Source organism: Astyanax mexicanus, chromosome 11 (assembly GCF_023375975.1).
Source record: "Astyanax mexicanus isolate ESR-SI-001 chromosome 11, AstMex3_surface, whole genome shotgun sequence".
Lineage (NCBI taxonomy): Eukaryota > Metazoa > Chordata > Actinopteri > Characiformes > Acestrorhamphidae > Astyanax > Astyanax mexicanus.
The window spans coordinates 43,894,988-43,919,124 of NC_064418.1; the positions used below are offsets into that span (position 1 = coordinate 43,894,988).

General features: G+C 39.1%; 1 protein-coding gene across 1 annotated transcript in view; it reads left to right on the top strand.

Moving 5' to 3' along the window:
* The window catches only part of bard1 (BRCA1 associated RING domain 1), a 52,238-nt gene extending 37,034 nt beyond the window's left edge, over nucleotides 1-15,204 (top strand). The window contains exons 10-11 of the mRNA XM_022680072.2: nucleotides 5,841-5,938; nucleotides 11,907-15,204. Of these exons, the coding sequence (XP_022535793.2) occupies nucleotides 5,841-5,938; nucleotides 11,907-12,242 (434 nt within the window). The 3' untranslated portion in view covers nucleotides 12,243-15,204. The remainder of the gene's footprint in view (nucleotides 1-5,840; nucleotides 5,939-11,906) is intronic.
* The last annotated feature ends 8,933 nt before the right edge of the window (nucleotides 15,205-24,137 follow it).

Genomic DNA, 24,137 nt, shown 5'->3' on the forward strand with positions numbered 1-24,137 from the left:
CGCAAAGCCAGCTTAGCGCAGCGCGTGGCATTGCGCGCGGCATTGCCCGCATAATAACCTCTGTCTTCTAAAATAAACGTTTTAATAAATAAGGTCGGAGAAGTGCAGTAAAATTAGTGCTATTAAACTTACTAAAGCTAATAAATGTACTGATAATTAATCAAGATAAATCAGACAAAATGCGCTGCGCCTCTCTCTCGCTCTCTTTCGCAGCGCGGAGCTGAATTCAGCGCGAGGCTACAGGAACTCAGTTCAGTTGAATAAAAATAAGTAAGGGCCTGTAAGTACAAGCAAAGGACCTGTAAGTAAATATAGTCAAATATAAAGAATAGTTTGAGGTTTTGGTGAGCTGTTTTCATGATTTGGAACTGAAACTAACTGAAACTTTGATTATTCTGCAGAAAGCCTGGGTTATTTTAAACGAATTTTTAATGAGTTTATATTTTATATTTTTTATTTATTCATTTAAATTATTTTTCTTCTTTTATTAATCAAATCATTAAATATATATCTTCATAAGATATAATTTTTTTCCCTTTTATGTCAATTTTTATGATCTTTTTTTAAGGTCCTATTTTTCCTTTTTTACGTATATATTTTATTCGTCTATAATAAATGTCAGTTTTTATTCCTATTTTTTATATATATTATTAATCCCTTTTAAACTGTTAATGCTCAGCGGCACTGTAAATGAGGGTCCCTATCCAGTGTGAATAACCGATTGCTTGTTTAATATTCAGTGTTGCAAAACCAGTTTTTACATAAACAATAAATAAAATATAAAATTATTTTATTTTATTTAAGCTGCTGGTGTTTCTTTCGCAGCCTGACGCGCAGTCATTTTTCTATGCGCTCTCCTTCTGTAAAACGGACAACCCGTAGAGTCCACGTCGCCTCAGCCACCTGCGAGTCCATGTACGTCTCTTCCGTGGACTTTCAGCGCACAACAGGGCACAAATAAGCAAAGCTAAGCGCTTTCTTTTGCAAGGCGTTGTGTTGAAGCGAGAGTTTGTACGCAAAGAAAGCTCCGCCTACGGGCTGCGTTTAGACGTGCAGTGTAAGCTCCCCCGTCGCAGCAGGTCAGTCGGACCGTACAGTGTGTGCAGATGAATCGCAGGCGTTGTTCATACACGACAAACGATTCAAATGTGCTGTTTGAGCTCTCCAGAACGCATCCGATTAAAAAAATCGCACAGTGTCCGCCTGGCTTAATACATCTATATAATATATAAGTTTCACATTTTGAACTGAATTACTAAAATAAAGTAATTTCTCAGTCATATTCAAATTTTTTGAGATGCACCTGTATCATTTTCAGTTTTTGCAACTCCTCTACTCGATGCTCTAGGTGTCTGAGCTGCTTAGTGAAACCACTGCTTCCTTGCCTATACACACAAACGCAGACAGTCTCCTCATCGTTGCGAATCTAATTAGCTGATATGCTAATGGGTCCTTGCCGCTCGGCTAACGAGACGGCCCTATCGTCCGGAGAGGCAGCCGGATTAACCCTGGGTTCTGGCATTGGCTCCACCGGCGCGACAGGGCTTCTGGAAATGAAAGCTGTAATTAAAGAGGCAGTGGAAATGTAATTATGGCTGATGAATACTGTGGAGGAGAGGGTGTGTATGTATGTATGTGGGATTTTACGCCCTTTTGTTAACGTATAGACATACATGCACAGCGTGTCCAAATATTTATGGACACCCCTTCTAATGAATGCATTTAACAGTTACTTGGGTGTAATTGATACACAATGGGTGTAGTTATATAGTGCCTGTAGAAAGTGAGAAGTATTGCCAATAGAATTGGTGATGGAACTAGATGGATAGAACTTGAGGTCCCTTTGAGATTAGTTAAGTGTGGCATTAATTTTGCTGACCCATTTTGTTTACAGAGCTAAAGAATTTCATTTTTTACACTTTTCCACAACTAAAATACTGAAATACTGAAAATGGTAAATGTTTAATGTAATTATATAAAAGCTGCATGTGAGGTTCAAGGGGTCTGTTTACTATTTGTAAGAAAACCAGAAAACAAAATTGCGTTTGACATTTAAATGAAATGTAAAGGAAAAAATAGCTTATGCATCACTTTTAATGGTGCTGTCTGTTTACAAATAAAGTAACTGAAGTTGTTAAGTAAGAACTAAAATAATAATTGTAATCGAGAAAAGCCCATATATTTGAAGAATATCGAGATTTTTTTTTTTTTTTTTTTTGCAATATCGACCAGCCCTTCCATGCATGTGCTTCTGTTACAGACTCATATATTTGAAGAATATAAAGATACTTTTATTTTTTTTTATTGACCAGCTGTACCACGCAGTGCATGTGCTTCTGCTACAGACTCTGTTATGTTCTGCTGTGCTGTGCTGTGCTGTATATAGAGATAGCGGTTGTGTTGCGATGGGTGTGAGAGGATGCGAGGGACGCTTTCTTGCTAATGGCTCTGTGTCGCTAGGCTGCGATGGCATGCAAAATTTTAATCTAGAGTGGGCTTTTCCATTAGGCTAAGAGATTGCGGCGGGCATGCGGGCAGAAATGCATGGTTACCTCTCCGATTTGATTTTCATTTGAAGCCCATTTGCGCTCGCGGCTGTCCTCGGCTACAATTGAAAGGTGAAAAAAAAATAAAAAAAAATAAAAAAATGCTTCTCTCAGGAGCTTCTGCTGACCCTACGTGTGGCCTTTCAGTTCCTACACATACGTGAACAGGCCTACTTTTTCTTTCTTTCTTTCATTTGTCATCCCTCCCCTCCGTGGCAGAACAATAGACAATAGTTTCCATTCCCAGAAGAGAGCTTTTTTTAAAACTGTCCTGTTTTTTAAACGTAAAAAAAAAGAAGAAGAAAAAAAAGTCTTCCTTCCCAGAGCAAAACGAGCTCAAAAACAACCCACAAGCAGCGCAGCCGATGAAAAATGCAAGTAATGGGCGTCTGCTGGAGCCGGAACAGCAGCTGCTGCTTTTGTCGGGCACCCTTGTACACTGGAGCAGCGAAATCAGGAAATGAGAACGCGGCCCTTTTTTCCCTGTAAAGCATTATATCTCCGCCGCTGAAGGGGCTGAAAACCCTCCCTTTGTCCTTGTTTGAAAAGAACCTGGATGTCCTCGTTTTACTGCCGTCTGTCTGCGCGCTGAAAACCTTGTCGTGCAGCTCAGACATAAATACGGCGAGACTTCGCTGCTTTTAAGAAAGTGTTGTATCACTGCCGGGATGGGCTTTGAACACGTATCCCCGAGATATGCAGAGCGTTTAGATTTACTGTGCTGATACACGGCGCGTGGATGCTTTGTGTCTCTTTCTCCCTGTTTTTCTCTCTTTTTGGCTCTCACTTGCATTTCCAATTCAACCTTTCTTTCTCTCTCTCATTCCCTCTCTCTTCTGCATGTGTGAATACTGAGGTGATACTGAAGGATTTGGTCAAAACCAGACTAAGACTTGAATTTGCTTATTTTAAACTGACTCCCAGATCAGTAGTTTTGCTCAATTTGGGCTCAAAATCAAGTTTTATGTTCTATGGATGACAATGATGATGATGAACTAATCATGCACATTTAACATATCACAGTTTATACTGTTTAGTAGGACTTAAGCATATTTTTAAAATGTATTTTTTAATAATTGGATAGCATTATCTAGTTATCTAATTGGTTATTTGAAAAGAATATAAACTTGTGTATATATATATATATATATATATATATATATATATATATACTGCACTTCAGCGGAGTGGCATTACTGCTTCTTAACACCTGACTGGTAGAATTCATACATAAGGGGCAGCAGATTATAAGGTGCACTGTCGATTTTTGGGAAAATTAAAGGATTTTAAGTGCACATTATAGTGTAGAGAAAGAGAGACAGACAGACAGATAAACCATGCACAAGCCCTGGATCAGCATGGTACATCTAAACACTCTGAATATCTTGGGGATACATTTTTTCCCCAAAATGTCTTTCTCCCACGAGTTTTCTCACTCACTTCCTCCACCCCTGCTCCAGTGCATATCAGACTGTCGAGATGGGGCATCTACAAATGTCAGGGGTTGTGGGACGCACCCAGTCAGCACCAGTGAATAACTCCTCACAGTAGAGGACAAGCAAGGACAAACGATACCCTGCCGACAGGTTGTGGTGTGCCCAAGGCTTATCGATACGGGAGAGCAGTGATGGCTAAACTGAGAAAAGGTATGGTCTGGCTTAGATCAGAAATGTTTAATTATTTTTTTTTCTTCTTTTAAAACTAGTAACCCCTTTTAAACATTTTGTATATTTTATTTCCCATTATTTTATTATTGAAGCTCATTAAGAAAAAAAATGAATAAACATCCAAAATTCAGTTCACACCTCCCATTTACAAATGGCCAACACAGAGTACACACAGGTGTGACTCGACGAAACATCTGAGTTTGATCATTCAAACCATTTTTAGAGGGGATCAGAGATGATGGATGTTGGAGATGTTGGCAAACAGTAAATAATAAATGCCAACTGTCCACACTGTCCATCATCTGCATCAGTTAGCTGGGCATGCTACAATGACAAGCTAATGGATAAAGGTGGCGCCCATTTGCTGATCTGTATGCGAAACTAGGTGCCTCCTCTCGATTTGATTCGGGCTGAGGAATTTCTGTTTTTGTTTTGGACCGTATAATATTATCAATATAATTTCCGTTTAACGCAATTTTGCACCACTGATATAAAAATGATTAATAATAATAATTATAATAATAATAATAATAATAATAATAGAGCATTATAATGTGCATGTATTTGCACCTTTTAAAAAACAATCAGCTTTTAACGATTAACCATATTTAGACATCAGAACTGGAATAAAATAAAGACGCATTGAATAATTAGCAACCAAAACAAACAAAACAAAATGGGCCAAAAAGCACTTTTGGGTTCAGCTAAAATAAATAAATAAATAAATAAATAAACATTGTTTGTTTAATGGTTAAGTGATGCATCAACCAATTATTAATTGACACTAGTTAAGACAAAATTTAAGCATGGCTAAATTTCTATAAATTAAATAATGCTGTAGAATGTTGTAAATAATAATGATTCAATACATTAGTTTTGTAATTTTTTGTAATATTTAACTAATGTGCAAACCCTCTACCATCCTTGTGGGTTAGCTGAGCGTGCTGCACTAACAGTACACCAACTAATTTATGGTGATAATTAAGGGGATAATTGTGAAAGTGCGAAAATGAAATCATGAGCCTGTTTATCTGCGTTTGGGCTAAAAACTTGATTCAAAGAAAACTGTAAGAAACTGACTAGGCCTGTCGGTATAATTACATTATTAACTTATTGCATGATAAATGAACATAAATTTGACTGTTTTTGGCCCCTATTATATTGTCGTTGTGTTTATTTGCGTGTCTTTTTGCAGAGATATTAATTTTATCCAGGCATGCTGCTCAGATCGAGAAGAGCATGTAGGCTCAACATACATACACACACACACACACACACAGAGTACAGTTTTACTGTTGTTGTAGTCTTTCACACTGTTCTGTTTTTACACACTGATAAGTGGTTTTAATGCAAATCAAATCCGCTTTCTGGATCTTCGCACACACACAGCGTGTGGATCAATCTCAACCTGCAGCTGTTGAACGTGTGAATGCGTTCTACACTACAAAAGGAGACTGGTCTGAACACAACCGAATCATTTAATTTTATGTGAATTAGGTGTGAATGGCTGTGCATTTTGTAGTCACTATTATATCATACCACATCACCCAGGTAAAAACTGAGCATGGACCTACACAGCTATAACTCATTCCCATCTCTCTCTTTTTATTTTTTCTCTGTGTTCCAGGGCTGGCTAATTCCCTGCAGCAGCGCAGGTGGCTGGACGAGAGTGAGTTCGAGCAGGGCGAGGGTCCGCAGCGGGCTCGTGTGAACAGGGACAATCTGGTGAGTGAAGCCAGCACAGGTGTGAGCTCTAACGGCTATCGACAGCTAGCTCCCTCTCAGGAGAGACGCGGTAAGGGCAGGCTAATGCCACCGCGCACCCTTTCCTTTTTAATGGCCACTCGTGTGGACCCAGCTGCTCCTCCTGCCCTCCTCCGGGTGCCGTGGCTTTTATTACCGCCTGTTGTAATATGGATTGTGGCTCATTTAGAAAGCCTCGCTCCTCCCGGGGGGCAGATGGTTCCAGTGGAGGCAGTGGACCCGAAGCGGCGCAGCTCTCCAGAGGAACACTTTTTTTTTACACTGCGGAGCCATTTAGCTCGTCGATATGGTCTCACTGAACTCCTGCGTTTAGCACAAATATAGTGTCTATGGATAAACGCTAGTCTTTAAGCTAATAACGGATCTTCTGCTTCTGATATTGAACGTGGCATAGAGAACGAGAGGACGGGAGTGCAGTGCTTGGGTGAGTGTGAGCCTACTCTGTGCTACAAATTCCTGCTAATAAATACAGTACAGGCCACAAGTTTGGACACACCTTCTCTTTTTCAATGCGTTTTCTTTATTTCCATGACTGTTTATATTGTAGATTCTCACTGAAGGCATCAAAACTATGAATGAACATGTGGAGTTTTATGTACTTAACAAAAAATGAGCTGAACCTCCACAGTCACCGGACCTGAACCCAATCCAGATGGTTTGGGGTGAGCTGGACCGCAGAGTGAAGAAGGCAAAGGGGCAACAAGTGCTAATAAACACCTCTGGGAACTCCTTCAACTCCTTCAAGACTGTTGGAAAACCATTTCAGGTGACCACCTCTTAATGAAGCTCATTGAGAGAATGATGCCAAGAGTGTGCAAAGCAGTAATCAGAGCAAAGGGGGGGTATTTTGAAGAAACTAGAATATAAAATGTATTTGTTTTTAGTTATTTCACCTTTTTTGTTAAGTACATAAAACTTCACATGTGTTCATTCATAGTTTTGATGCCTTCAGTGAGAATCTACAATGTAAATAGTCATAATGCCAAAATAAAGAAAACACAAATACAAGCCTGTACTGTATTTGGCTATTACCATATTTTTCGGAACTTAAAGCGGACTTTAAGTACTTTAATTTTCCAAAAAATCTAAAGTTTTCTGCTGAAGTACAGTATTTTAAAGGCGTTTTAGTGGAGTTTGGAGGATTAGCCCTGGTTTACAGGAACACTCAGGGTCCCTCAGTGTAGCACTGTCGGACGGCATCTACTAGCGCTAAGTGCTGATAACTGCACTAAAATATAGAAAATCTAAGCTTAAAACAGAAGAGCTTTACTCACCCAAATAAACATCTGTCTAGATGCAGCACTCGTTTGACGTAAAAAAAAAAAAAAAAAAAATATATATATATATATATATATATATATATATATATATATATATATATATATACAGTTGTGGTCAAAAGTTTACATACACTTGTAAAAAAACATAATGTTATGGCTGTCTTGAGTTTTCAATAAGTTCTACAACTCTTATTTTTCTGTGATAGAGTGATCGGAACACATACATGTTTGTCACAAAAAACAGTCATAAAATTTGGTTCTTTCATAAATTTATTATGGGTCTGCTGAAAATGTCACCAAATCTGCTGGGTCAAAAATATACATACAGCAACATTAGTATTTGGTTACATGTCCCTTGGCCATTTTCACGGCAACTAGGCGCTTTTGGTAGCCATCCACAAGCTCCTGGCAAGCTTCAGGTCGAATGTTTGACCACTCTTCTTGACAGAATTGGTGCAGTTCAGCTAAATGTGATGGTTTTCTTGCATGAACCCGTTTCTTTAGCACTGTCCACATGTTCTCAATGGGGTTTAAGTCAGGACTTTGGGAAGGCCATTCTAAAACCTTAATTCTAGCCTGGTTTAGCCATTCCTTTACCACTTTTGATGTGTGTTTTGGGTCATTGTCTTGTTGGAACACCCAACTGCGCCCAAGACCCAACCTTCGGGCTGATGGTTTTAAGTTTTCCTGCAGAATTTGGAGGTAATCCTCCTTCTTCATTATCCCATTTACTTTCTGCAAAGAACCAGTTCCACTGGCAGCAAAACATCCCCAGAGCATAATACTACCACCACCATGCTTGACAGTAGGCATGGTGTTCCTGGGATTAAAGGCCTCACCTTTTCTCCTCCAAACATATTGCTGGGTGTTGTGGCCAAACAGCTCAATTTTTGTTTCGTCTGACCAGAGAACTTTCCTCCAGAAGGTTTTATCTTTGTCCATGTGATCAGCAGCAAACTTCAGCCGAGTCTTAAGGTGCCTTTTCTGGAGCAAGGGCTTCTTTCTTGCACGGCAGCCTCTCAGTCCATGGCGATGTAAAACACGCTTGACTGTGGAGACTGACACCTGTGTTCCATCAGCTTCCAAATCCTTGCAGACCTGCTTCTTGGTGATTCTTGGTTGACTCTTGACCATCCTGACCAATCTCCTCTCGGCAGCATGTGATAGCTTGCGTTTTCTTCCTGATCGTGGCAGTGACACAACTGTTCCATGCACTTTATACTTGCGTATAATTGTCTGCACAGTTGCTCTTGGGACCTGTAGCTGCTTTGAAATGGCTCCAAGTGACTTCCCTGACTTGTTCAAGTCAATAATTCGCTTTTTCAGATCCACACTGAGTTCCTTTGACTTTCCCATTGTAGCTTTTGTAGCTGAGTCTAATCACTGGGTCAAATGAGCCCTATTTAAATGGGCTCATGAGAAGTCAACAGCTGTAGTCAATCAGAATCACTTACAAGAAGTGAAGAGGCCATGACATGAAGCTAATTTGATTGACACAACTCGCTACATCACCAAAATTGACAAATTTTGTTGCTGTATGTATATTTTTGACCCAGCAGATTTGGTGACATTTTCAGCAGACCCATAATAAATTTATGAAAGAACCAAATTTTATGACTGTTTTTTGTGACAAACATGTATGTGTTCCGATCACTCTATCACAGAAAAATAAGAGTTGTAGAACTTATTGAAAACTCAAGACAGCCATAACATTATGTTTTTTTACAAGTGTATGTAAACTTTTGACCACAACTGTATATATATATTTTTTTTTTTTTTTTTTTTTTTTTTTTTTTTTAATTATTACGCGCCCTCAATGATGAGACCTGCTAAATTTGATGGGAAACATGGTGACAACCATGTTCCTTACTACTGTTGCTTATTAAAACGTGCCTTATAATCCGGTGCGCGTTATGTGCGAAAATAGACCAGAATATATACATTTATTGATAGTTCCTCTTTAAAATATGGTGTCCCTTATAGTGCAAAAAATACAGCTCTGAAACACCAAAAAAGCAACAATAGTAAGGAACAAGGGTGTTGCCATGTTTCCCTTCTAATTCAGCAACATTTTCGTTCAAAGTCAAACTATCCCTGGATGTTAATCTACACAGATTTCTCTCCTGAAAACTGTTTATTTGGGTATTTGTGGAAAGCATTTCTGTTTATTTTCAGTAAGCTTATTTTTTTTTTTCTGTTAGTGTGGTTAGCAGCGCTTAGCGCTAGTAAATGCCGCCCGACAGCGCTACACTGACAAAACCTGATTATTTCCGGTAACCCAGAGTCATGTATAGTTTGTTTGCAGATGCACAAAGCTGCATAACCAGTAATATTACACTAATATAAAATTCATTAACTCTACCCTTTAGAGTTCACAGTGCACAGCAGCATTCTAGCCTACAGTCGGAGTGACAGAGACATACTTTGGTAATTATCTAGTCAGGTTTTTAAAAACAACTTCAATTACAACTATTTTTAATTACAATTACAGCTTAATATTCTCCCTATTACAGTGAGAGTAGCATCAATACGATTGTGAATCATGTTTTTAAGGCTTGTGTTCTGTAGAAAACTGTAGATGATTTGAGTTGTGCAGTGCTGTGATACTCCAGGAGCTGGTTTGGGAAGCATTCACTTTTAATTATTTTAGAGTTTTGTTTCTTTACAGTCAGCGATAAAACGCTACGCTGATCTGTTCTATGTGGCCTGGGTGAGTTGTTTGTCTGCAGTCTGCTGCACGTTTGATGGCTGAGGTTCAAAACTGGGCTGTTCTGCTCCATCTGGATGCCTGTGGGACACACACACACACACACACACACACACACACAGAGACACACAGAGACACACACACTCTGTCCACTGTCCTGGCCTGTGGCTGTGTGGCAGTCCCTGAGCTGATTCTGACCCAGTGAGCAGTCACCTTTAAACACCTCCCAACACATCATCCTATCTGCTGCCTGACTGACAGCACCCTGCTGCTCCAGCTCAAACACCTCTCAGCCTGTTTATTCTGGTTCCTGTCTCATCCGCTTCTCCCGTTCTGACGTTTCTGTAAACACACACGCCACGATTTGATTATTTATTTACTTCTGAATTAGCATTTTGCCTTAATATGGAAATTTGCCCGATATTGCACGGTAACGGAAAATTTGCTGGTGGTAGAAGATGGATAGTCCTGTATGAAAGTGGAAGATGATAGATTTTCTGGATCACTCAGGAGTGCGTGAGCAGAGCAGAGTTAGATTCGATGTGGAGTGGATGTGCGTTCTGTAGAGCAGCCTAGGGAAAAGACATTTTGTCCCTCTCAACATCATTTCAGTAACACTTCTCTCTCCGTGACAGTGTCACAGTGATGACCCTTCATGCTAAAGGACAATAATTTTTTATGGTCAGTTTCCCCAGACCCAGCCTAATCCTAAAACTCTGGACTATGTTTGACATAGTTGATGTTGTAGCTTAGTCTAGAAGGGCGCTATCAGCTAGCATTTCATCCCAGGTAGCTTGTTTTAACACTTAAAAAAAAAAAAAAGGTGAAAGATCTAGCGCAGCAGTTAGCGACTAATGCTAATACTGCTCCAGTCTTGGTGCTGGAGAAACTTTACTGAGACTCCTGTATAATGAAGCTGTACTTCAGCAGAGTGTCGTTTTATTGCTTCTTAATGCCTGACTGGTAGATTTAATACATAAGGAGCGCCGGATTATAAGGTTTACCGTAAATGTTTTTGGAAAATAAAAGCATTGTAAGTGCGCTTATAGTGTGGAAAATACAGTACATTTGTTTTTCTCCCAACAGCATTTTTGTGTTATGTATTTAGGGTAGTGATATATATGTATTTTTGCATACTAAAAATCATTATTCAGATTTTATCATAGGAAAACGAACAAAATATTCTACCCTGTCTAAATGACCTTTTATACACATTTAATAACATAACCTGTGCAATTGTAACTAATCTGTTACAATGTGACTGTTCCAACCAGTAGTTACACTGTTATTACATGATTGTTAATGTGTAATTACACATTTATTGGCGACATTTGTTATAAAGTGGGACCAAAAAGTACAGTGACGTTGATCTCCTAAAGCAACATATGCATTTTCTTTTAACAAGACATACAACCACATACTGCACACACAAAAAAAGACATGGCTGCAGAAGAAGAGGAAAATGTTGAAACTGAAATAAGACAATGACCATGTACTGTAATAATTGTATTGTATATTACTGTATATTAACAAAGGAAATTAAGTTGACCTGACAAAACATCAAATATCTTCATATTGTCTTGTGCAGTGATTTGTCTCTTTATTTATGTATGTATATATATTTACTTTTCCATCAGGTCTCAACTATTTCTGATTTGCTGTTTCATATTAATTTTGTATTAAAATGAAAATTCAAATCATGACACTGCGACAACCACAACGTAAGCGAAGCGAAGTAAGTCAGAGCGAAGCGAAGTATCTGGAGCGAAGCAGTCTGAGCAATACTGCTCAAATTTCAGCTCGAATCATTCCCACCCAAGTAGTAGCAGAACATGAAGTGTTTTGAAAGGTTTCGGGGGGATATTTTTGTGGCTTCTCCTGTATTTATTTATTTATTTACTTTGCATATTTATTCCCTCCACCTATCTTCTTGCCTCCCCAGCTGCCACGGCTGTTTGATGGCTGTTTTTTCTACCTGCTGGGATCGTTCCAGAAGCCTCCGAAAGACGAGCTCCTGCAGCTGGTGAAGGCGGGAGGAGGCCAGCTCCTCAGCCGGCAGCCCAAACCGGACAGCGACGTCACCCAGACGCTGAGCTCGGCGGCTTACCACGCCCAGCCCGGCTCGGATCAGGCCTTCTGCACGCAGTACATCCTGTACGACCCTGAGGGCTCCTACAGACCCGACCGAATCCGCCTGGGTAAAGTGTGGTCGGCGCCTTCTACCTGGCTTGTGGAGTGCATCAAAACCTTCAGTCTGCTGCCTGTACCAGAACTGTAGTCCAACAGGACTGTTAATATTACTGCATCCATTTTCAAATGTCAAATATTAATCAATATGTATAGATATGTACAGTACAGGCCAAAAGTTTGGACACACCTTCTCTTTTTCAATGCGTTTTCTATATTTTCAGGACTATTTACATTGTTGATTCTCACTGAAGGCATCACAACTATGAATGAACACATGTGGATTTTTATGTACTTAACAAAAAATGAGCCGACCTCCACAGTCACCAGACCTGAACCCAATCCAGATTTGAGGTTTGGGGTGAGCTGGAGCACAGAGTGAAGAAGGCAAAGGGGCAACAAGTGCTAATAAACACCTCTGGGAACTCCTTCCTTCAAGACTGTTGGAAAACTTTTCATTTCAGGTGACCACCTCTTAATGAAGCTCATTGAGAGAATGATGCCAACAGTGTGCAAAGCAGTAATCAGAGCAAACGGTGGCTATTTTGAAGAAACTAGAATACTTATTTCACCTTTTTTTTTAGTTAAGTACATAAAACTCCACGTGTTCATTCATAGTTTTGATGCCTTCAGTGAGAATCTACAATGTAAATAGTCATGGAAATAAAGAAAAGGCATTGATAAAGAGAAGGTGTGTCCAAACTTTTGGCCTCTACTGTGAATGATTACAGTTGTGGTCTGATTAGGTTGACTGGGTTTTTCCACAAAAAGCCGTAAACGTGCTTCAAATTTTTCTTTGTCTCTGTGATGCCATCGCATACAAAAGTCAGACTCCCCTAGTAGTGATACAAGGGACACTACAAACAAATCAGTGATATGTGCAGGACATCCTGCATCCATGGCAACACTTCCTTGTCCTGAGTGCTCACCACATTAATCACCAGTTAAGTATTCAGGACAATGCAGATTGTAGTGAGGCTGCAATATCTGTAGGTAAATGTGCTGTAGAAAGCCACATGGAACCAGTATGTCTACATGCTCAACCGTATCTCATCTTGTATCTAGGCTCGGGGTCCAACAGGATACTAGAGCCTTCCTTCAATTCAAGTTTTCCCACAATAATCCATTTTCCACATCCTCTATTATAGAAATTCTATAATTATTCTTTCACTTTATTACTATCATTATGTTTTGCATTGTAGATTAATACTATAGTCATTCAAACCATGTAGAAAAACGTGTGGAATTATTTAGTGCACACAAGTAAGCGCCTCTAGCACATATTACACAATGTTCTAATCCATATTATGACAAGAACTACTCATCTAAGTAAAGAAAGAAATAACTAAGAAATTAAGATAAGTTCTCAAGATCTTTGAAAGTATCAAGTGCATTCACAAAGACCATCAACAACATTATGATGAAACTGGCTCTCATCAGGAAAACCCCTGGAAAGGAAGAGCAAAAGTTCCCTCTGTTGTACAGGATAAGTTTATCAGAGTAACCAGCCTCAGAAACTGCAAGTTAAAAAACAGCTCCCCAGATAAGAGCACCTAAATGCTTTTTCACAGAGTATTTTGGTTTGTTTAACAGTCATTTTAAGTTACTACATGATTCCTTATGTGTTCCTTTATAGTCTGGATGTCTTCAGCATTAATTTACAATGTAGGAAAACTTGATTTTTATAAAAACAGCAAAAAAGTGGTAACCTGATGTGATATTTAGGGGTGGGAGATATGGCACGATATTTTAGGGTATGATGTCGTTCACAATATTCAAATATGTTGCCGATATTTTTGCATACGATACGATATAGCACAGCCCTAGTAGAGCACATACACAAATAAGTTTAGAATATTTCTATTTGTCCATTTTTCATTCATCATGAAATTCTGACACAGTATAAACAAGACTGTGGAAAAGACATCTAACATGGGGATTTAAGGTTTGAATATCTGGCACCAGGCCTGTTTCCAGGAAGCTTTGGATGCCTAATGTTCATCTTTTTTGCTGCAGAGACTGTTAAGCGGCTACGCTAGTGGTTTCTTAATGGACTTGCCAATTATCTGATAAGAAGGAGACATCGAAACGTGCAATTTGGCCAGAAGACCCACTGCTGTGTCTGAGAATATAATGATGATGATTGCACTGTAAAGCTTATAAAACTCAGCTGAGCTAAGTGCAGTCTTGGCAGGCTATATTCTTTTTTTCTTCAGGTAGTTAAAGAGGTGCCAGCTTTGGCCAGAACTGTTCCTACAGTACCTGCAGTATCTACTGTATCTACAGTTTCTACAGCTCCTATAAGGTGGCTGTACTTTTTTTTTTTAAACTGTCTTTTCATATGATTTAGCCCAGCTGGCTAATACAGGAACTATGGGTGGTGGATACCAAGAGGTGTAAAAGAGGCCTACCCAAAAATATTAATGAATAATTTGTTAAATCTTGGTCTGTTTTCTGTGATTTTTGCATGATTTCCTTTTAGGCTGCGATAATTTTGATTCAAACATGAAAAAATAATGAATAAGAGGTTATAATTACGATATCTATCTGTGTTAAAGAAAAGAAATAAGCCTGGCTCTCCCGCTGAGCTTCGTTTCGCCGTTTCGCTTTGCAGATTACTGTGTTGAACATTGTTGAATGGCTTCGCAGAGCTATTGTGCCTGTTCTTTTTATGGGTCGAATTATTACACCATCTGATGAAAGAAAGAAAATTAGGATAGAGCCACTTTTTTCTTTTTCTTTTTTTTTTTTTTGGGCTGTGATGTGACCCACTTTTGAACACTGCATTTATTTACTCTGCAACTTGGCAGAGTCTCGCCTCAAAATACACATTGTAATTGCTAAACCTTCAAAAAGAAAAAACGCAATTGTTTGTTTGATGTTTTGCTGTGACTAATTTTCTCTGTCTAAAGCAAGTTCATTTCTTTGCTGTCTGGATGCCAGAAGGCTTTCTACCAAAGATCTGTGATGTGCAGATTGATTTACGGGAGGAGAGAGTGGAAGACATGAGCGATACTACGTTCAATTTTTAACATTAAACAGCCATTACATTACAGTGCAGTGGGTGGAAATGACTGTAGCTGGTGGCATCTGGCCAGAATTGACCATGCACACAGGAGGTCTGCATGTAATGACTATTTTAGTAGTCGACTAATCTTCTGATTATTTGGTCAGGTAGACGATTAATTGTTATTATTTTTTTGTCATTCTCTGCATTTGTACTTTCTATGGATGAGGACAGCTAAACATTTAGTCCCCGTGGCCATTTTTGCAGTACATTTTGATAGTTTGACGTACCTACTGTATATTAAACTAAAAATTACAAAGTATATTATAGGGAACATTATACAACAGTTAGTTCCGATCTCACAATCTGATTGGTTGAGAAGTGTTCTAGCCGTGCTGATATATGTGGTAACATCACGGCCTTCTCACACTAAACCTGTATCACTCCGCCGACGCATTGCCGAGTAACGGCGTATACACACAGGACAGTTTTGAATCATTACCTCCACAGGCAGCAGCGTTAGCTTAGCACAGGCTAGCGCTTAGCCACGGCACGCTCGCCCACAGCGCTGGCTCGTCTTTGTGAAAAATTGCTCGGCTAGCTGACATCGCTGTCAGCCAGAACGGTAACTTAACCAGCTAGGCTAGGCTAGGCTAAGTTAATGCTAAGCTAAAGCAAGCTACGCTAACCTAACCACAGTCCAGCCGGCATGCTAACCAACACCACCCAGCAAAACAAGCTTTAAAATTAAAATGAATTAATTTAAGTTAATTACACAAGCTATATCAAATCCACATTCATTGCAAAAATCCAGACATCCTGCAGGTCAGGGCAGCATTCTTAACTTCCATGGGTCATGGCAAAAATCATGGGACAGTACTGGTATATTATAATTCCTGTCCTGAGATAAAAAAAAAAAAATGCAATTTTTGGTTTAATATTTGATTTAGTTTGACGCTATCTAAAGCTCTAAATTTCCTCTGTCTAAAGCTCAGTTCAGGTTCATTTCTTGGCTTTCTGAATGCCAGATGGCTTCCTCCCGCCGATCCATGATGTGCAGATTGATTTGCGGGGGGAAGAAGCTTTAAGGTGGAGGACATGAGCAATTAATCCTCCCCTCACAAAGACACGAATAAGTTTTCTTTGTCGTTGGTTTCGGCCGAGGTTTAAGGTGAAGGGAATGAAGGTGCGATTTCAGGCCCTCGATCTCGTAGGTGCTCTTTGGCCGTCTCCCAAAACACAGCTTTCAGTGGGATTACTCAGGGATGCTCCTAATTGCTATTGATTGCTGTGAGCTGCATTAAATTGCTTGGCCCTCGTCTTGCAGGGAGGTGGAGGAGGCAATTAGTGGCGTGGACAGGGTTTCAAAGGCCTGATTAATAGGAGGGTACAGACAAACCCGTGGGCTGATGGAGAGAATGGGAGGTAGATAGACTACAGATCAGCTGCTCACTTAACTCCCAACACCTCACTCAGCTATCTTTACACACCTTAAACACTACATATAAATATAGATATATGTATAAATATAGATGTATATTAGGGTTGCCACCTGTGTCTGACAAAAAAAACAGGACACTGTCATACTGACAGCTGCCCACAAACATACGGTATCTGCTCATCTAAGTACTGGTGTGAGCTTCGCTTGTGCTTGTTTTTGCACCCTTTTGGCAAAAAGGTTAAGGAGGGAGAGCACACCAGATGGAAAACTAGGTAAGAAGAGGCCTATGATGTGTTTTTCAGGCTTATGTGTGTTTTCTGTATTTTAAGTTTATAGACATTAAATGTCTATAGTGTTGTTTTTCTTTAACTGTGGTTATGTCAAATCTGATGTGCTCTCTTTCCTTAATATTTGATTTACTATCTGTAGGACCCGTCTGTACCAATTGGATGGTGAAGTCACATGATCCCCCCAGCACCAATCAGGTACAATGGTGCACGTCAGCAAGAAAAAAGACGTAAAAAAATGATTTAATGCAGGCAGAAAAAAAGTATACATAGTCAGTTAAACTAACCTACAGAAAATCGGGACATTAAATTCGATTTTTTTTTTTTTTTTTTTTTTTTTTTCGGGACAAAATTTGAAAAAGAAGGACAGTAGTGGGAAAACCGGGACAAGTGGCAACCCTAATAAATAAATAAATAAATATCAAAGTGCTGAAGGAATCTGTTTAGCAGGTATTTAAAATGCATATACTGTGTATATACTTGAATACTTTTAAACCACGACAAAGGAAATTAGCTTACAGTATCGCAATATATCGTGATGCATACTGTATCACTAGGTTCTTGCCGATGCACAGCCCAATTTTAGCATTCTGTAGGGGAGACATCAATTGTGCACTGTGCAGCTGGATTTAGGGCGTGTCTGTGTGTTTTTGGTATCCTGAGGATGCAAAAAGTAAGCATAGCGCAGCTCAAAAATGTGCAGAAGGCATGTACCAATTCTCTTAATTAATCATGGGTGTTTTGGGCACGACAGGAAATAAACCAATCAGAATTTCACTTGCCTTTATTCCCTGTAAGAGGCAGGTGAGCTCTGACTTTGGCGTGTGCATATCTTAACAGTGCAGCGCTTTGTACGTCTCAGCAGAGGAAACTGACCTGCATACACCAGCAGCTCATATAGGAGAACAGCAGTGTTTTATTATTCTGTATTCTGTTTACTGTTGATGTAAAAGCTATATTTGCACGCTGCAGTACACGTACATTTTGTGTGTGTACAACGAGAATTGTAGCAACGAGAGTTTTGTAGCTAAAATTGGCATGGAAGAGTGACTGTTGACTGTTGTCAGGGTTTTAATCAGTCAGTGGAGTGCCTGTGTTTTCCCCAGCCAAGAAAGAAACACACTAGAAATTTACCTAAACACACTTAAATTCCAGACCACCACACCCATCATTTCACACAATATGGCCCCTACAGGCTGAAGGTTGTCAGCTTAGTAGAGCTCCAGGACTAAGAGTATAAGCAAATCCCCCCATACTCCAGTTTTCTTGGGTTGTGTAATGCCTTTAACATTATTGCTGATATTTCAGCCTGTGCTCTAGAAACCTCTGCAAACAAACCAGCATTAGTGCTAATGCTATTCAGCTCAATAGTTTATTTGTTTTGTTCTTAGTTGCATCATTCGTTTGTGGTGGCCCATTTCAGGACTTTTATTGATTTGCCAATTTGCCACAATTTGCTGCAAATGCAAAACCTACAAGTTTTTGGGATCCAGGGCCAAAAAAAAGTTTATTTCTTCATCACAAACTCTGGCTTAAAGCTGTAGCTCAGCAATGCTCTACGCACTACTAAAAATACTACTAAAAATAATAAGAATAAACAATAGAATTTCTGCTGACATACAGATAATACTGAACACTGTAGAGAAGCTACAACGAGTAAAAAGTGTTAAATTTAGGCTGTTAGGGATCAGTTTTTATATTTTATTTTAAAGTTGAGAAACTACTTACAGCTCTGGATAAAAATAAGAGACCACTTGAAAATAATGCATTTCTTTGATTTTACCAAATTGAAAACCTCTTGAATATAATTAAGAGAAGGATGGATGGATCACAAGCCATCAAACCAAACTGAACTGCTTAAATTTTTGCTCCAGCAGTGGCATACATTCATCCAAAAGCAGTGTGTAAGACTGGTGGAGGAGAACATGATGCCAAGATTCAAGAAAACTGTGAGGGTTATTCCACCAAAACTCTTAAAACTAATTTAGGTAATGAATACTAAAAGTACCATTTCTATTTAATGTACTTTATGAAAATACACATTAAATATGCTTTCTCTGCATTTCCATAAAAAAAAAAAAACAAATATATATAGTGGCTTTATACACTGTTTAAAGTGCATAATTGCATAATAGCATGAAGGTATACACAATATGTGCATCAATACACAAAGTAGTACATTTACAATATTCTTCAAGTGTATTAAAAATGATAAATAAAAAAAAACATACTTAAATCTATTAAAGTTATATAAAAAACTCTCAAAAGCACAATCTAATGCTTTTGTGTAAATAAATATAGCATAATTGAAATAAATAGAAAATTGAAATATACTTAAGTTGCCATAAGCTGTTCTATAATAGTACATGTATTATGTACATATTGCGTAGGTATTAATTTTAATGCTATATATATATATATATATATATATATATATATATATATATATATATATATACATATATACACTTAAATGCACTTTTCTTGTACAGTATGAGGTTTCTTTTTTTCTTCATGTCTTTCTCTCTGTTTTCCTGACTTGTGCAGAAAGTGTGCGGGCTCTGCCTGCCTCTGCACAGCAGATGTGATGATGGTTTCCAGTGGAAGGTGTGGATGTGTGTGGAGGGTGATGGTAGGGAGAGGTGCTGACGCCAGCGCTGAAGAACACCCTGCGTCTGCAGTATCAGTGATCAGAGCCCTCAGCCCCACAGGCTGCGGGGGTATCCGGGGGGCCGGCAGGTGCGATCTGCCGATTTGCTTACCGGAGAAACAGGAGCGAGAATAAATCAACACACACACACAGAGTGATGTTTTTTTTTTTTTTTTTTTTTTTTTTTTTTTTTTGCTGAATACCACTTTTTCAGTCTATTTAACAAAATAGTTTTTGTCTTCATAAATAATAATACACATTTTGTCCCCTCTTTTTAAACCTCTGGATTGAGAATACACACTGTATGCTTGGAGAAGATATTTACACGTCTGTACAGCATGAAGGGCACCTTGGATTGGTTTAAACTCTGGATGAAGAACACAAGCGTTTGGCTTTAGGTGTGTTCAACTGTACATCGATCAAGCACTGCTGCGTCTGATCCACTCGTACACACAGCTCTACTAACATACACACTTTACACCTCACTATCACCTCAAACCACCACCAATGAGCCAATCCGTGTTAATCACTGCATGCAGTGTTGAGAATGAGAATAACCCAACAACCCACCAAATAATAAAACCTGCTCTTTGGTGGTCTATTTTGTGGGGTCCTGAACATTAGGAAACAGGGTAAAGGGAAAAAAAAAAAAACAGGTAGTACTTAAATGGGACTACAGTATGTAATTATACAGCTCTGAAGAGACCACTTAAAAATTATGAGTTTCTTTGATTTTACCAAATTAGAAACCTCTGGAATATAATCAAGAGGAAGATGGATGATCACAAGCCATTAAACCAAACTGAACTGCTTGAATGTTTGCACCAGGAGTAAAGGCATAACGTTATCCAAAAGCAAATCAGTGTGTAAGACTGGTGGAGAACCAGGGTTATTCCACCAAACATTGATTTCTGAACTCTTAAAACTCTTTATGAATATGAACTTGTTTTTTTGTTCTTTGCGTTATTTGAGGTCTGTTCTTTTGTTAGTTCTCATTTTCTGCAAATAAATGCTCGAAATGACACTATTTTTATGTGGAATTTGGGAGAAATATATCGTTTATAGAATAAAACAACAATGTTCATTTTACTCAGACATAAACCTATAAATAGCAAAATCAAAGAAACTTATTCAGAAACTTAAGTGCTCCTATAGGCTCAGTTGAGCTTGGGGGGAAAAAAAAAAAAGGAGGAACATCATAATTACGTGTTGTTACTTGATCGATGTACACTAGAATCAACATTGTTCAGCATTTTCTGGCAAAACACTTCTGTTCGTCATCTTTTCTTTTAAGCATCTCTTAAATATATTCATCTGTTTCTGAATTGATATAGAGTAATAACAATATGTACCTTGAATAATAAACATTACTATATTAAACAGTGGCTATAGGAAATGACAGTTTGCTTTTAAGAATGACCCTTAGTGCCCGTCTGTAATAAAAGCTTGATTGTTGGTTTAACAGTATGTTTTTCTTCGTAGATACAGTTTGTTTTCAGGCACAAATTCAATATAACAGTTTCTGTTTAGAAAAAAAGAGAACAATCTTTCATAGCTTCCAGCTACAGTTAGTCGGTGTCTCGAAAAAGGGCTGCGGTTCACTCTTACAAAAACGGAGCGTGAATGAGCGTGAGTGCTTCAGACTGGAACAGACAGACACCATGTGCACAACATCTCTACAGACAGTTTGGTGAACACTTCCACAGTGGCTGAAAATCCTCCTTTTATCCCTTTATTCCTTTCATTTCTTTAGGGATCCTCTTGTCTTTAGGGATCAACTGGCTGCAAAGCGGAGAAGAAGGTCGGCCATATGTACGAAAGTGTTTTTTACGAAAGGTCTAATGGGGTCCATGGTGGAGGCCATGGACAGGCATGGCCAGGCTTAGATTCAACAGTTTTTAAACAGTGTTATTTAACTTAATGATTGTCATAAATGAACAGACGGGAGATGCTTTAAATCCTTCTTCTTCTCCTCGTTCTTTCTCCTCAGCAGTGCAACAGTGACCAGTGAGTAACAGGTAACAGAAGTCACGAATGAACAGTAATTAATGATGTCATTCACACACTTGTCTCGCATCCCAAGGTAATTGGCACCCTCGTCGCCACCATCGTCGTCTCGGCGTAAACCAATGTGCGCTATTCCAAGAATGTCAGACACGGTTTAATGGCATTGAAGGTAGCTTAAAGTCGCAAGAAAAAAAAAAAAGAAAGAAAATGTGTCCACTGCATTCTGGCACTCGCTTCATTCGTTTAAATAAAACACAAGCTGGTTACATCCTGGCGTGAGGCTGAGACTGTGATCAGTGGTAATGGGACTGGGACTTCCTCAGCAGGAGGCTGCGTGTATCAGGAGATCATAATTGGGGCAATTGGGGGGATAAATTCAATCTTTTCAATTCATTTGATAAAGGCCCAGGTAAAAGATCCTCCCTGTGCTTTGAAGGCGCTTTTAAACATGGAGCCAAAGACAGAGTGGTTTGGCAAGACTCGAATCCCTCTAAAGCCTGAAGGCAGAGGAAGGATTAGCTCTGAACTCTTCCACCTGGTTTTGGACATGTTTGAGCTGCGTTCCCAGAGGAACAGCCGAACGGAATAACATGAAGAGCGCGATCTGAGTGAGGTGAAGAGGTGCGGGCTGGATTTGCTAGTGAGAGGTTCGCAAAAATAAATAAATAAGTGAAAAAAAAATAAATAAATAAGTGAATGGTGTCTTTCGTTGACTGCAGTTCCTTTGATTAAAAGTGAAAAAATAAATAATAATATTAGTAATAGAATGACATGCCAAAGATGCTCATGCTCGTGATACAGGTGCATCTTAAAAAAATATCATCATCAATATCATTGAAAATCAGTAACTCGGTTCAGAATGTGAAATTCATATATTATATAGATGTATTAAACACAGAGTGATCTATTCTAAGTGTTTATTTCTTTTAATGTTGATGATAATGGCTTACAGCCAATGAAAACCCAAAAGACAAATTGGTACTCTTTGCAGTGTGGGCAGTGTGCCAAGTCCTGCTGGAAAATGAAATCCACATCTCCATAAAAGTTGTCAGCGAAGGGAAGCATTTTCCCACAGTGGACCAACACCAGCAGATGTTGAGACATGTCTCTCTAAACCATCACTGATTGTGGAAATGTAAAATTTACTGATGATCAGTGATGGTTTGTAGAGCCATGTTAGCCATCAGCTGGTGTTGATCCACTGTGTTTTATTATCAAGTCTAAAGTCAGTGCAGTTTTGTTTTCCCAGAAAAATCTTACAGCACTTCATGCTTCCCTCTGCTGACAACTTTTATGGAGATGTGGATTTCATTTTCCAGCAGGACTTGGCACACTGCCCACACTGCCAAAAAAGTACCAATTGGTCTTACATAATGTAATATTCTAATTTTTTGAGACACTGATGTTTGAGTTTTCATTGGCTTTAAGCCATAATCATCATCAATAAAGGAAATAAACACTTAAAATAGATTACTCTGTGTGTGTGTGTAATAAATCTATATATTATATGAGTTTCACATTTTGAACTGAATTACTGAAATAAAGTAACTTTTCAATTATATATTTAAATTTTCATGAGATGCATTTGTATATCTTACCTGTAACAACACAAATATTCCCTTGAACCATCATAACCAGTAATAAATTAGACGATTTGAGATATATTGAAATTTGCATAATAATGACCTCGAATTGGGGTATGACCTAATGCTGAAGCTGTGGGTTTAAAATGGCGCTAAGTGAAATTACATGGACACTTCTGGTCCATCCTTCTTTTTCTTCTTCTTCTTTTTCTTCTTCTTCTAGGTCATGCTATTGCATTCATTTTCACCTCATTACTAAAGCCATGGATCTGTTATTAAGCAGCTCATCCATCACTGCTGGGCAACAGGGTCTAAAAGGTTAACTGGGATGAATTCTCTTTTGGTCGCAAATACCTCTGATAAATGGCGTGGGCTTGGTGGAATTCGCCTTTGAATTAATGACTGGTATTTATCATCTGGGAAGAAGAAGGGAAGCAGGCGCTGTTTTCTGTTCAGGCAGGTTGGTCGGTCCCCTCGAGCTGAACCAAAGAATCTATAAGCAATGCATTTTCTTATTCCGAACGAAGGCTCGGGCCTTGGCGCCACGGCGCGGAGCATCTACGCGGATCATTCGTGAGCATTTCGCAGTGAGCAAAAACCATTGTTTCAGCTTCAGAGTCTACTCTGAGGATTCTTATTGGTTTAAGTGGTTCTAGAGGCATTCTTTAGTGGTTTAAGCACTTCGCTGGATCAACATGTGGTCGCTCAAAAGCTGCGGAAAGGAAAAAAAAAAAATTGCCACAAGCCGGGACCACGGCGTGTCGAGGATGAGAGGAAGCGTTTAAGGATGTGGCTTTGAAGCAGCAGGCTGGGTGTAGATTCCCGCCTTTGGTTCAGCTCCTTGCCTGCTGCGCCGCGTGTCTGCCGGCTAATTTATCAGCGAATATTGCCTGATTGAGTAAAATTAAAGCAGCCTGCTTGGGGCTTGCTAATTGCTGAGATAAGTTCAAGCTGTTGGCCTTTAGGAGGACTTTTGCTTGTTTGGGCTGGGGGGGGGGAGGGAAACAAGGA